The 13,429-nt window shown below is 42.0% G+C and overlaps 2 protein-coding genes, 1 long non-coding RNA gene and 1 other non-coding gene across 4 annotated transcripts; 1 reads left to right on the top strand and 3 right to left on the bottom strand.

Annotated features, from left to right (window-relative positions):
* Window positions 1–3,644: 3,644 nt before the first annotated feature.
* Window positions 3,645–5,600, bottom strand: pomp (proteasome maturation protein). Its single transcript, XM_061064573.1, has 6 exons — window positions 5,461–5,600; window positions 4,930–5,027; window positions 4,746–4,806; window positions 4,051–4,152; window positions 3,872–3,965; window positions 3,645–3,780 (listed from the first exon to the last, which is right to left on the bottom strand). Exons 1-6 carry the CDS (start codon window positions 5,461–5,463, stop codon window positions 3,713–3,715), a joined length of 426 nt encoding a protein of 141 aa, XP_060920556.1. The 5' UTR covers window positions 5,464–5,600; the 3' UTR covers window positions 3,645–3,712.
* Window positions 5,601–5,752: 152 nt separating this feature from the next.
* Window positions 5,753–5,824, top strand: trnac-gca (transfer RNA cysteine (anticodon GCA)). Its single transcript has one exon. It is a non-coding gene; the product is annotated as a tRNA-Cys (tRNA).
* A 2,000-nt stretch (window positions 5,825–7,824) lies between these two features.
* On the bottom strand, window positions 7,825–9,705 carry LOC132994309 (putative uncharacterized protein DDB_G0287113). The gene is made up of 2 exons (XM_061064583.1): window positions 9,536–9,705; window positions 7,825–8,377 (listed from the first exon to the last, which is right to left on the bottom strand). Exons 1-2 carry the CDS (start codon window positions 9,538–9,540, stop codon window positions 7,867–7,869), a joined length of 516 nt encoding a protein of 171 aa, XP_060920566.1. The 5' UTR covers window positions 9,541–9,705; the 3' UTR covers window positions 7,825–7,866.
* A 1,773-nt stretch (window positions 9,706–11,478) lies between these two features.
* On the bottom strand, window positions 11,479–12,719 carry LOC132994504 (uncharacterized). Its single transcript, XR_009676705.1, has 2 exons — window positions 12,467–12,719; window positions 11,479–11,696 (listed from the first exon to the last, which is right to left on the bottom strand). It is a non-coding gene; the product is annotated as an uncharacterized LOC132994504 (long non-coding RNA).
* Window positions 12,720–13,429: the final 710 nt, after the last annotated feature.

The following is a 13,429-nucleotide window of genomic DNA, read 5'->3' as shown; positions in this document are numbered from 1 at the left end:
CACAGACACACGCACGCACGCACACAGACACACGCGCGCGCACACAGACACATGCGCGCGCGCACACGCACACACACACACACACACACACACACACGACCTAACCTAAGGTGCTGCCTCGCCTTCTTGTCATGGTCTCTCATCTACACACTAATGCCTCTTTATGGTTTCTCAATAATATCGTGTTGTTGATCAGCTGGTCAACAGGAGGGTCTTCTTTTGAAGAGTTTCTTTTCCCTGTAACACCCGGGGAATATGCCGAAGGGTTTGGACCCTCTGGATTCTGTTTGCTTTTTAAATTTCAATTTAGGATTGAACAGTTTCCTCAGTTATCTCCATAAACACAGCAAAGGGAGAGTCTGTTTGTCTTCTCTTAGTAACAGGTCTATAAGAACAATGTTCCAGAAAGACCTAACAACATTATGTCATCTCCTGTTGGAAGAGATTTGTGGATGATGAGCATGGAAGAAGGTCTGGCTGATACCGAATCGATATTTGATCACTAATAAAATTAAGGAAATATCTTTTAGACTCAACCTGCTAAAGATTAGATTTTTTTAAAAATTAAGATATAGATGTAAACTGTAACTTTTGTAATGAATTTCCTGCTGTATGTTTCATGGAGCCCCCCCCCCCCCCCCCCCCCCCCCCCCCAACGTAAACAGTTTATTTTTTCTTCTTAAAACAAATGTCACCTGTCTACTTTAATTATTGAACTTTTTTCTATATTGTCTTAGTATAGGCTTCATAGATAAATTGTAAATGCATTATTTTGGAATAAAGTTTTTAAAAAAAAATCAAGAAAATAAAAAAAAAACCTTTTCAATTTCTGCCACGAGCACCGAGTCACGTGGTCCCGTTTTCCCAGCTGCTCATTGGTTGAAGTTCTCCCGTGTGACGTCTGTTCCCTGCATGCTCCTCGGCTCTGTATTTCTTTATGAGATAGATTCACGGGGGCGTTTCACGGATGTTGAGGTTTGTGTTAAATGAATATAAAATGTTAATGTTTAATGAGCTCCACAGCTCGTGTTTGATACACAGACTGTAAACATTAAAGTGTAAAGATAAAAGTTTGAGTCAGACCGTGCGTGAAAACATCCCCTCTCCTCTCCGGTATAAATAACATCTCGGTGTCGTGTAATTGTCGGTTGGTCCGATGGCGGTGAGATTTCAATTGATTGCTACAGTGAGTTACAGAACCTCTACGTTTCTTCTCTCCCCTCCCTCACCGCCGACCTCGACCAGCCTTTTGATTGGTTCCTCTTTGCTCACCTGATTTATTTGTAATTAAACACGGTCCCGCTGTTTCCTGAGGACGAACTCTGGATCCTTGTACCCCACAGGGAGATTTCTAATCAAACTGTATTATTTACCTGAACGACTTGTTTATTTCTTCGGTTTCATCATGTGTGGAAAAGGAGTTTATAGATCTGATGAGTTCATTCTTTAACTTCCTGTTTTTGTGTTCATAAAGGTTATCTAAACATTTCTCTCTGTAACAGTCGACCTGTGAATTATCATACCATTTAATTATGTACACAAATATATTTCTTTATCAGTCTGAACACGACACTCAAACGCTCATAGATTTAAAGATGTTAAAGTCCTCGTGTGAGCGCGTCAAACATCTCCTGTCTTTAAAAGCAAGACTATAAACTGAACCCGACACGAGCAGACGACTCATCGCCTGATCCATAAATGACGACGGACGTCAAGTTCATTCAAAGAGTGACATCACACACAGGCAGCGCTGAACGCTCAGCTCAGGTTTGAGGCAGGTATGAGAATATGTTGTACAGTAAGAACGCTTTCACTAATTCTAATTATATATATTTTTTAAATTAACAAAATGCAAAGTGAGGTAAAAGATCTAAATCAACATTTAGAGTGACCATCCTTCGCCTTCAAACAGCATCTTTAATGTACACTAGTCCAAACGGGTGCTTGATCATCACTGTCATATGAACAGTCGTGTAGGAGACACCGGGTGAGAAACAGCTCAAGTCTCAGTTTCATGTCCCAGGACACCATGAAGACTGAGCTCAGGGTAACTCCCCCGTCAGCGAGGTCTCTCCCAGGCCTCAGAGCAGCTCACGCTCTGTCCAAGAAGCACAAAGAAACAGGACAAAACCTTACCCTTACCCAAACCCTGGACCTGGGTACACCCTCCTACTGTCCAGTAACTCAAACCCTGGACCCAGGTACACCCTCCTACTGTCCAGAGAAGTCTGGTCACGAGGCCAAGTGACTCAACTCTGCACAGAAACAGGAACGGGTGCACAAAAGTGGCAGCAGGTGCTCCGGACTGAGAAGCAGAAGGCAGTTTGTTTGCTGCAGGGCTGGAGAGCGTTACCATGACGAGTGTCTGCAGGAAACAGAGAAGCACGCTGCAGATGGAGTTGGTCAAGATGAATGGTGTGCTCAAGGTTAATACAAGCAGATACTTATCCATCATGCAGTACCATCAGGGATGCGTCTGATTGGTCAGTGACCCCAGGCATACAGCCAGGCTCAATAAGAATGGTCTTCAGCTTTAAGAGGAACAAGGGCCGTATCCGAATTGCCAAGTACCTACTCAATCTTTCAGTAGGCAGTACGTACTGTCAGTGCTGTATACTGTTTAGTACCTACTATTCAGTAGGCACACACAGTAGGCAGATATTTGTCCCTACTTCTTCTGATTCATTCAGTAAGGAAGTGACGTCATTTATGTTTCCCAAACCGGCTGCATCCACCCGTTTTTTTTCTTCTTTGTTTTTTGTTTAGCTTTATTCAAGAAGAGTAATGCGCATATACAGTCAGGTAAACAAAAAACAGATCACAATGTAAATAAAGTAAAAGATTAAATAACTAAATAACATACAGTACATAAAGAACAAATGAAAGACAGTAATATACAGAATATAAAATAAACCAATAAAGACACATTTAAATAGTGGGAGAAAGGTTTTATAATAATGCAGACATTTGTTTTATTTTCTGTTGTTAATTTAAAGTAGTGATTTCAGTCAGGACTTTAACTCTAGATTAAAAATGTATTAAATGAATCCACGCTCGCTTGTTTTGATTTGGAGGCGGACGTGACGGTTTACGTTTAATTTCGTACAGCATTGTGGGAGTTAGTATACAATTCATTTCCTGAAAGCACGCATCCGATCCATACTGCATGAAACCCGGAAGTTAGTATCCATACTGAAATGTTCAGTACACTGAGGTGGACCCAAAAAATGCATACTGAATGACCACGAGAGTTCAGTATACTGAAACTCCATACTGAAAAGTACGTACTGCATACTGAACTGTGACAATTCGGGAAGGGGCAAAGGAGTCCTGATCTCAACATTATCGAGTGTGTCTGGGATTACAGGAAGAGACAGGAGGCTTGTGAGCCGGTCTACATCCTCAGAAGATCTCAGGTTAGTTCTCCAACATGTTTGGAAAACTGTGCAAGTGTACCAAGAAGAACTGAAGCACGGTCACACCAAGTGTTGATTTGATTTCTTCAGTTCATTCACTTTGCAGTTTGTTAATTTATACAAATAAAAATACCAACACTTCTATAATTCTACAGCGTTTTTTCACACCTGCCTTAAACGTTTGAACACACACATCCCCCCCCGCACAGACCACAGACTGAACACCTGAACGTGTCTTTCCTTTTATTAAACAGACGTGTAATTAAAGTGTGTGTGTGTGTGCGCGCGCCCTGGTTTCACAGCAGGCCCAGTTTGTACTCCACCATCATGTGAGGCTCTCCCATCATCTCGCTCTGAGCCGGATCTGTGGGAGGAGCAGACAGAGAGGGGGCGGAGTCAGATAACATTTACAGGTTAATGATGGTCAGTTAAGAGGGGAGGGTGGAGCTTCTCACCGCTCAGGATGTCCTCAAAACCAATGACATCATCACTTCCTCTGAGAGTGTCGAGAGCAAGGTGAGAGCTCTGTAGGAAGGGCAGCCGCTGGATCTGTGTAAGGGGGGGTTAATTTAAACAGGTGAGACAGCGGAGGTGAAACAGGTAATCAGTTTGTATCAGAAAGACCTGACCTCACCTGTCGGGCTGCTCTGTACTCCATCTGAAGTTTGAGCGGAGCGTGGAGACCCTGAATGTTTCTGAGAGTCGACAAGTTCATCTTGTCCTGGTTCAGATGGAACTACACACACACACAGAAATATTAAGCATAAATTCTACAACATTAAAGAGTGGAAGTCGATCACTCCCAACTTTTATATTTGATTTCTTTTCTGATTCAGCATCAGCTCTTTTTAATCTGATCCTGATGAGAACGACAGTCTGACAGAATGGGAGGAGTCAGTCTGAAACACGTTTTACATTCATCTTGATCATTAATGATCGTACGGTTTGAAAATGTTCTGCATCCTGTTTTCAATAATACTGAGACATCCTTAGTGTTTATAAAATACAGAGTTCACTATCAGAGTATCAGTTTGTTTCTCGGCGGTGGAAACACTCGACTACAGGTCAGAGTCCTGGGTTCAGCTCTGAGGTCAGCTGTTAGCATGGAGTCAAAGTAACTGCTGTTAATGTTCCCTGTCACTCGTATATTATTAAACATGACTTCATGATAATCAGGGTCTGTGAAGTTGAAGCCTCGGGTGTAAGACCTGTGACAGTCTGAAGGTGTATTAGACACACCTAAGATAAGCTGACTTAGACTCTACCAGGTGTTTTAAAGCTATGAGCAGAGGGTCTGCAGCTTTGTTCAGCACAGCTCAGGTTACTCACGCTTTTCTCAGACAGCTCCAGAGGGTGACTCGGGAGGAGTTCATTCTTCACGCTGCTGAAACTGAAACAAGGAGAACGACACGCTGAACACACAGACCTACTACAGCTGCAGAAATCTAATGTTTCATACAGACAACATACAGAGAATCATTTATATAAATAAACATGTAAATGTTTAACTCACCCTCCTCTCAGGGAGTCCTGCACACCGTACGCTCCCTGCGGACACAAACCGGCCACAGGTACACTGTCCTTAAGGTGGGCGGAAACACCTCTGCTGTTCTGTCAGAATAAAACATAAATAACATTATAAGTATATTTCTTTATTTATCACGTTATTTACATGATGATATTTAGCCTGGAGCTAAAACCACACAGGTAAACCTATGATACAGGTAAACGGCCCTTTAGGTGGGAGGAAAGACCTCTACTTTGATATATTTATATCACGGTATAAACATATTTACAACTTTATAAACATGAAAATATTTAACCTGAAGCTCCTGATGCTCACGGCACACAGCTAAGCTAAGCTAAGCGCTAACTAGCATTAGCTTCAGTGACTCGTCACTTTTAAAGATATCAGAGGATAAACGGGCAGAACAAAGACTCAACTGTGGTTTAAATAAAGCTGGGTACATCCACACACAACAAATGGATGATAACATATGTTAGAACTGTTCATTAAATTAAGATTTAAAAGATTTAAACCCACCATCTTGATGCGCTTCTTCCACTTTCTGTTACAAACTGCTCAATATCCGGTTGGGTCGCATTTCATGACGACACATCCGGTGTAGCCACAGTCTTCTTCGTGGGTTGCAGGCATGGGTTACCAACCGCTGTACATTTCGATCAATTCGTAAATCCGTGTTCGGTGCGTTTACTCTGTATTAAACAGAAAAACACATTCACACTGTAAAACAACCGAATATTAGCCGAATAACGAGGTGAACTGAGCTACCGATTAGACTTTATATTATAATTTAATCGTTCGTCGGTGTATCGGGGGTATAGCTCAGTGGTAGAGCATTTGACTGCAGATCAAGAGGTCCCCGGTTCAAATCCGGGTGCCCCCTCTTTTCCTCCCAACAATATACTCTATACACACTTTTATTTTTATGTAATAACGGGTTATGTTACTTTAATTCATACTGTTTATTGAAATGTAAGGGTTTATCATTAAGTTTTGTTACAGACATATAAAACAGCTGAAGATCTAAAGAACCTGACCCACATATAACCTCCGACTGCAGCAACCTGAACATGTCGAATAAGACTGAACATATTAATAATACTTCTTCAATACAAACAAAAACAATATTCATTAATGTGTGTGTCTGTGAAATATTAACAGTCAGCAAACCTTAAGAAAAATAATAAAGCGACATCAGTATGTGTGTGTGTGTGTATGTAAAAGGTTTAACTTGTGTTAAGGTCCATCGTTGGAGGAAGCAGCATTTGACCACAGAATTTATTTGTTTGTCCAATTCGAAGGTAGAATCAAGTGTCACACCAAGATGCAGCGGGTTTAAAATAAGAAGACAGTGAGTTTTTTACAGGTTAAGCTGGTGGAGTCAGGGGGGCCGAACAGAACGACCTCAGCTTTTTGTTCTGTTTTTAAAGATTTGTGCCATCCAGTCTTTGATTTCTTTGAGACGAGTAGTGTTTGCAGGGAGCGTGGGTTAAAAACAGTGGAAGGATAAACCGTGCTTCCTTATGAGGGCACCCAGCAGCAGCAGGGAAAACTGAGCCCTGAGGAAACCCACAGGTGACGGCGGCCCAGGGGGACACGATATCTCCTATAAGCATACTTTTAAACTTCTGTTTCAAAAGTATGATTTAAGCATATTTAGAGCTTGCCCTGTATCCCAACCCAGTCCTTAAGCCTGAGTAGTTAACAACTTGTGTTAGAAGGGCTGTGTCAGCGCTGTGATGTTCCTGAAACCAGGTTGGAGTTCTTCAAAAATCTGATTATTCAAATTAAAAATGGATTCATTTGTTGGTAGATGACTCTGGATAATGGGGAGTCTGGAGATGGGCCTAAAGTTTGATCAGATATTAGGATCTAGGTTCTTTGAGGGTAGTGTGTGTGTGTGTGCATGTGTGTGCCCGTGTGTGTGTGTGTTGACAGTTCAGCTAATAAAAACGACCCTCTGTAACTGAATCACTGATTTATTTCTTTATTTTTTATTTGTTTCGATCGATAACTAAAAAATAATCATGAAAATAAAGTTTCTACAGAAACATAATTCTGACTTCTTTCATAAATTATTGATTGAACTTTTTTGTCAGATGAGGTCTGAAATTTGTCTCGCATCACAGCGGCTCCATTTGTAACATAAAAATTAAGACAAGATACACAAACATCTGACAACATTAAAACACCAAACAAACTTTCAGAGGCCTTGAACGTGCTTCACTCTGGGATTCAGTGCCACATTCAAGTTTAGAATTGACTGAGGAACAAAAGAGCGTTTCAGTCTGACTGTATTACAGCAAAACATGGGACCCTGTATCTCCAATGGTAACAGTGCATATCATGACTTGGTTACATGCTAACATGCTAACTCTACCATATCAGCAACAAACATTGTTATAGTTAATCTGAAATGTGAGGAACATCTGAGAGGAGAGGAGAGGAGGAGGGGGAGAGGAGAGGAGAGGAGAGGAGGAGGAGGAGGAGAGGAGAGGAGAGGAGAGGAGGAGGGGGAGAGGAGAGGAGAGGAGGAGGAGGAGGAGAGGAGAGGAGAGGAGAGGAGAGGAGGAGGGGGAGAGGAGAGGAGAGGAGAGGAGAGGAGGAGGGGGAGAGGAGAGGAGAGGAGAGGAGAGGAGGAGGGGGAGAGGAGAGGAGGAGGAGGAGAGGAGGAGGAGGAGAGGAGAGGAGAGGAGGAGGGGGAGAGGAGAGGATAGGAGAGGAGAGGAGAGGGGGAGAGGAGAGGAGAGGAGAGGAGGAGGAGGAGGAGGAGAGGAGAGGATAGGAGAGGAGGAGGGGGAGAGGAGAGGAGAGGAGAGGAGAGGAGAGGAGAGGAGAGGAGGAGAGGAGGAGGAGACGAGAGGAGAGGATAGGAGAGGAGAGGAGAGGAGAGGAGAGGAGGAGGAGGAGAGGAGATGCAGTGTGTTAGTGTGTGTCAGTGGGTGTGTCCACAGCAGCAGCTTCCACGTGTCTCCTCCAGGCCTGCTGGATGATGCTGGCTGCAGCCTGCAGCTCCTCCTCCTGCAGCTCCTTCTTCTGCAGCTTCTCCTCCTGCAGCTGCTCCTCCTCCTGCAGCTGCTCCTCCTGCAGCTCCTCCTCCTCCTCCTGCAGCTCCTCCTCCTCCTCCTCCAGCTCCTCCTTCTGATGCTCTGCCTCATCTGTGTCCTCCTCTTTATCGTCTAACTCCTCCTGCTGGTGCTGGTTCACCTCCTCCTTGTGGAGCACCACCTTCTGGACATCTTCCTCAAAAGGCTTCTCCTGCTGAGGTTCCTCCTGAAAGTCCTCCTCTTGATCCACCGCCTCCTGCTGGACCGCCTCCTGCTGGACCGCCTCCTGCTGGAGATCTTCCTTGTGGAGCTCCTCCCTCTGTGGCTCCCCCTGCTGGCTCTCGTGGGGAGTAACCTCCTCCTGCTGCATCTCCTGCTGGCTGCTGGAGCTAGGAAAGAGGAGGAGCAGACAAATATATTTCAACCATTCTTGAGAATTTGGACGAATCATGTCCCAGACAAACAAGCTTAAAAAGATCACGTACAACTTTGTTTGATGTTTGCTTTGATATCAAGTAGACGTGTTTTGGGGGAGCTCCACCTGAACGTCGCATTAATCTTCGTTTTTGATTTCAATTATATATTTACGCTTGTGTGGTAATAAGTTACACTTTATGCAAAATGACAAAACCAAAAAAAGGCAAGAAATACGAAAAGGGTACTGGAGAGGAAGATTCTAGGGAGAGTTTGTCCAAGATAACGGACGTAGAAGAGGCTAAAGCTAGCGGTAGCACTGCTAGCACCACCACTAACAATTGATTACGTCCTAGCAGCAATAACCACCCTCAACAGCACCGTCGACAAAAGGTTGGCTGAGCTTAGCGTGTCTACAACGGAGGCAGCCGTCGAGTTGGAACGGTGCCATGACAGCTTAACATCAGCTTAACCACCATGAAGAAACGTGTTCAAATCAAAATAATCAGCTGGAAAGTCATGAACACCCCCTGAGAAGAGGAAAGATATCTGCTCTCTCCAAGAAATACACATTACATTAAGAAGACAGCAGCTGAAGAACTTCAGTACTGAATCACGAGGTGAAAAAAGATTCCATTTGTCCGCTCCCAAACTATCACTGACCAGAGAGGCAGATATTTACGACTGAGTGGAACTCTCAACTCCATACCAATAACATTTTTCAATATTCATGGGTCCAATTTTGATGATTTAATCTTTCTCCAGAATCTATTTAAGGCGTTGCATTATCTGTCAGACTCGAACGTCATTTTAGGAGGAGACTGCGTCCTAGACAGGGTCTAAGATAGGCCACGCCCCCAAACAAGCTAGTGAAACTCTTTTATTATTCATTAATATTAAATAAAGTTATAAATATGAATAAATGTAACACTTTATGGAAAGCTAAGCTAACATTACCAGCTGTAACTCTTTAATGAAAGTTAAGCTAACATTACCAGCTGTAACGCTTTAATGACGGCTAAGCTAATGTTAGCATCATTAAACAAAGGTCAGTCAATTAATAACATGTTTTGAAATAACGTTTATAAATATAAAACAAAGAGAAAGAAACCTTTATTGAAGCTCTAACTCACCTCATGACTGCTCTGTCTCTCTCTGAACCTTATTAACAGGATCTCAGTCATTATTTAATTAGGTCGCCTAGCAACGCTGGGAGGTGACGTCACCACGTGTGTCAGTGTATACTTTCAAATTAAATGTCTGTGTTGACGAACATTGAAAAACTTCAGTAACAGACATTTTATTCTCTTAAATCATTTATAGTGTTTAATAATTACACACACACACAAAGAGACACACACACACACACACACACACACACAAAGAGACACACACACACACACACACACACACACAAAGAGACACACACACACACACACAGACACACACACAGACACACACACACACAGACACAGACACAGACACACACACACACACACACACACAGACACACACACACAGACACACACACACACAGACACACACACACACACACACACACACAGACACACACACACAGACACACACACACACACAGAGAGACACACACACACACACACACACACACACACACACACACACACACAATTGAGGGAATTGACCAATCAGAAGGGAGGAATTGCAGGTACCGGGGTGAAGATGGTTTCATATTTGACAGTCGCCTGTGTACGCGTCGATTACCGTCAATAGCTCCGAGTCAAAGCCTCGATTTCTCACAGTTTGGGGATATGTTGGAGAGCAGATCAAGGCAGACGTTTCAGTTTTGATAAACTTCAAATAACCAAAAATGACGATGCAGCTGGGAGCGCAAAGAACTGAATGTCTGTCCAACGCGCCGGTGACTATAGGCGGAGTTAGGGACCGTCGTAAAAGTGCAATACAGCTCATTTCAATATTCAATAACTTCTTTGTTTTTCAACATAGACATCTAAATCCACTGCTATTATAGAAGGTGACAGCCCTTAACATTTCAGACCAATGAATACAAAATAAAAATAATTCTGCAAATCATCATTATCAATGACATATTGCCTTAAATAAGCACATTTCAAGGTTATAATCTCAATAGATTTCTAATTTTTGATTTTATTGACATCAAATCACCTCTCGTGTCCTGGACATCCTCTCACAACTTTCACAGCTCAATATACATACATATGCATTAATTGAACACCTTTGTATTTCTCCTATAGACACAGTGTGGATTATTGGTGACTTGTCCGTCGAGGTGCCCAGAGAGCTGCAGAGACAGAGGAAGAAACCTGGGCCTCAACAACATCTGTATTTGTTGGTTCTTCTGGGGTGGACTTCGGTTCCTTCTCTTCAACAGCTCGCTGCGAGGGAGGTCTCCCCCGGATGGCCTGAGTGATGTCACCCACAGGCTGAGAACTGGAGCTGAGGCGTGTTTTAAGCCTCTTGACAAACCGTTACACCGCACCCGCCTGTCAAGCTGGTCAGCTACACGCCTTATTGTGAATAACTCTTACCCTTCATCAAATCAAACGACCCCTGTACAGTGTGTCGATCGAGACATGAGCTAATCACACCTATTTGTTTGTTTTGTACCAAGCTGTAAACATGTTAATCTCTGCTGTAAAAACAGGCTTTTTGAAAGTGGTTTTTCAGATTAAATAAATATTTCTATATAAATGCACTCATTTGTCTCTACTTATGAGTATACATTTCAGATTTGAAATGACAAGACTAAAATGTGCATTAATGCTCAACTCAATAGCTTAGGGAAGGAAGTCTACTTTTACACAGCTTTTTATTCTATTGACTTTTTTTTACCAAATACTAATGTAGTTCATAATTTGCCCTTAAACACAGCCCCATTCTTAAATCAAGATACATGGAGTGTAAATAAGATCAATAACTTGTGAATAAAAACACAGTTAAAAATGATTTAGAAATGTAGTCTTCCCAGATCAATATCACATAATATCAACTTCTCCCATCTAAACTGGACAAAGGGTTTTAAATGGGAAGAAAATGGTTTGATTGCAAGTTGTTTGGAGGAGATCTATTTTTATTTGAACAGCTGAAGCATGAATACAGTCTTCCAAGGTGCAAACCCTCCTCCTTCTTCTGAAGCCTGTGGAGCTCCTTGATGTACTGCTGTCTTATCTGCTGGCCATCTTCTCTCACCAGAACTTCAAACTGTTGAAAAGTAATTCTGAAGAAGCTCGAGCATGTGACATGGATCCAGGAGAACGTGGACTTTTAGTGAGGGGTCTTCAGGATGGCAAAGAAAGAGAGAAAATAGCAGTTATTCATTAAATCAATTTGTTTGTTCTCATCTATTTTTCTGTATTCATCTGTGTGTAAGAGCACATTTATAAATTCAACAGTGTACTACCCAGACAACAAAGGTACAGTATTCAGGTAATCAACATCTATTCAAAGTTAAGAAGATAAACCTTATTGTAATCATGCTATTTTCAGCTCTCTCACTCACTTGCACAATGATATTCTACATCAAATTGCCTCAGATTTTGGAGGAAAAATTAAGCAATTTATTGTGGATAGTACTTCATCTTAACATGAAACAAACTCATCCCTGAACTCATACAAAGAGATTATTTTTTTTAATTTGGTAACAGTTTCTACAAATCTTAAGACACTACATCAACCATGTAACGTTAATGTCATCCTCTATAACCTACACAGCATATGAGGTTCAGTTCAGTTTATGTTAAGTACTGACGGATAATTACTACACAAAGTTTGTTTTTTAATGTCCACATTTACGTCATCATAACGTCAGATAACCATATTTACAGTCTGTGGTTAACCACCGAGGTGAACCTTTAGCTTCTAACATCACACAAACTCATTATTTTCAACATCTTAACAACGAACATTTCTAAACCATTGTAAATAATGGACTACACTGAGTACAGTTAGCCGACTGGTTTACAAGCTAACGCTAAACAAGCTAGGTCCATAAATATAAATACCGACACATGAGTATGCAGTAAATATAACACTACTATATCACTTACCGAAAAAAACTGAAGCATCAACTTCTTGGATGGTCTGTTAACCGCACAGCAAGCCGTGTATGTTGTCAGATATGTGTTAAACAAACTCTCCAAACAAAGTAAAAAAAGAGGAGAAATCAGACGGATCAAGCTGTTAGCCTCCTGACCTGCTGACCTGACAGACAGATGTAGCGCGCAGAGCTGTCAATCAAATCTGCCACAGCCCTTATATGGGCATAGTCGTTTTCCTTAATGAAATAAAATCCGATGAGTTATAAAAAAATTCACAGTGTGAGGAGAAGGGGCCGTCAACTTATGAGATATATCTCGTTTTTTGAACCAGGCTGTAATCATGTTGATTCCTGTGGTAAAAACAGGCTTTTTTGCCTGTGGGCTTATGGCACTTCCGGCTCTTCTGCAGCCAGCCTCAAGCGGAATTAACTAACTGAAGCTTTCAGTGTCTCCAACACTTCCCTGCCTCACATACACGCGGACACGCACACACACACTACATGTTGTCGGCTTTTGTAGTCCATCAGACTGACTGTCAGTTCTCTCTGTGCTATCAGCTAATGCTAATCACATCTGCCATAGTATGTTTGTGAGTATATGTGTGTGAGAGTGTGTGTTTGTGTTTATGATCTGCAGTGCCTGTAAGGAGAAATGTGTTTACCTTTGTTTAGTTTGTTTATTTTGTTTTGTTGTTTATTCCTTGGTTTTGTAGCTGAAATGTGATTTCCTCTTTATTTCTACTCTTGTAGTTGTTTTCTAGCTTTTGATTGTTTTGTCTTTAATCTGAAATGTTTTTGCCTTCCTGTTTCCCTGGTTCACAAGGTGGCAAAATGAGGAAACCAGGGGCCTCATGTAGAAAAGACTGCGCTGCTCTCATACTGAAAAATGGCGTATTGAAAAAGTGCAAAAAAATGTAAAAAAACCCTTGCCTGTTCCTGCGCACCTTTCCATTACACATCACCATTAACGTGA

The sequence above is a fragment of the Labrus mixtus genome, chromosome 19 (genome assembly GCF_963584025.1).
Source record: "Labrus mixtus chromosome 19, fLabMix1.1, whole genome shotgun sequence".
Taxonomy (NCBI): Eukaryota; Metazoa; Chordata; class Actinopteri; order Labriformes; family Labridae; genus Labrus; species Labrus mixtus.
This window is presented reverse-complemented; position numbering and strand designations above follow the sequence as displayed.

Excerpts from the sequence above, each read along its gene's own strand:
- pomp (XM_061064573.1), bottom strand. Across the intron at positions 3,966-4,050 it reads AGTACAGAGCAGCCCGACAG|ATCCAGCGGCTGCCCTTCCT; the intron begins GTGAGGTCAGGT and ends CCCCTTACACAG. Across the intron at positions 3,781-3,871 it reads TTTTGAGGACATCCTGAGCG|ATCCGGCTCAGAGCGAGATG; the intron begins GTGAGAAGCTCC and ends CTCCTCCCACAG.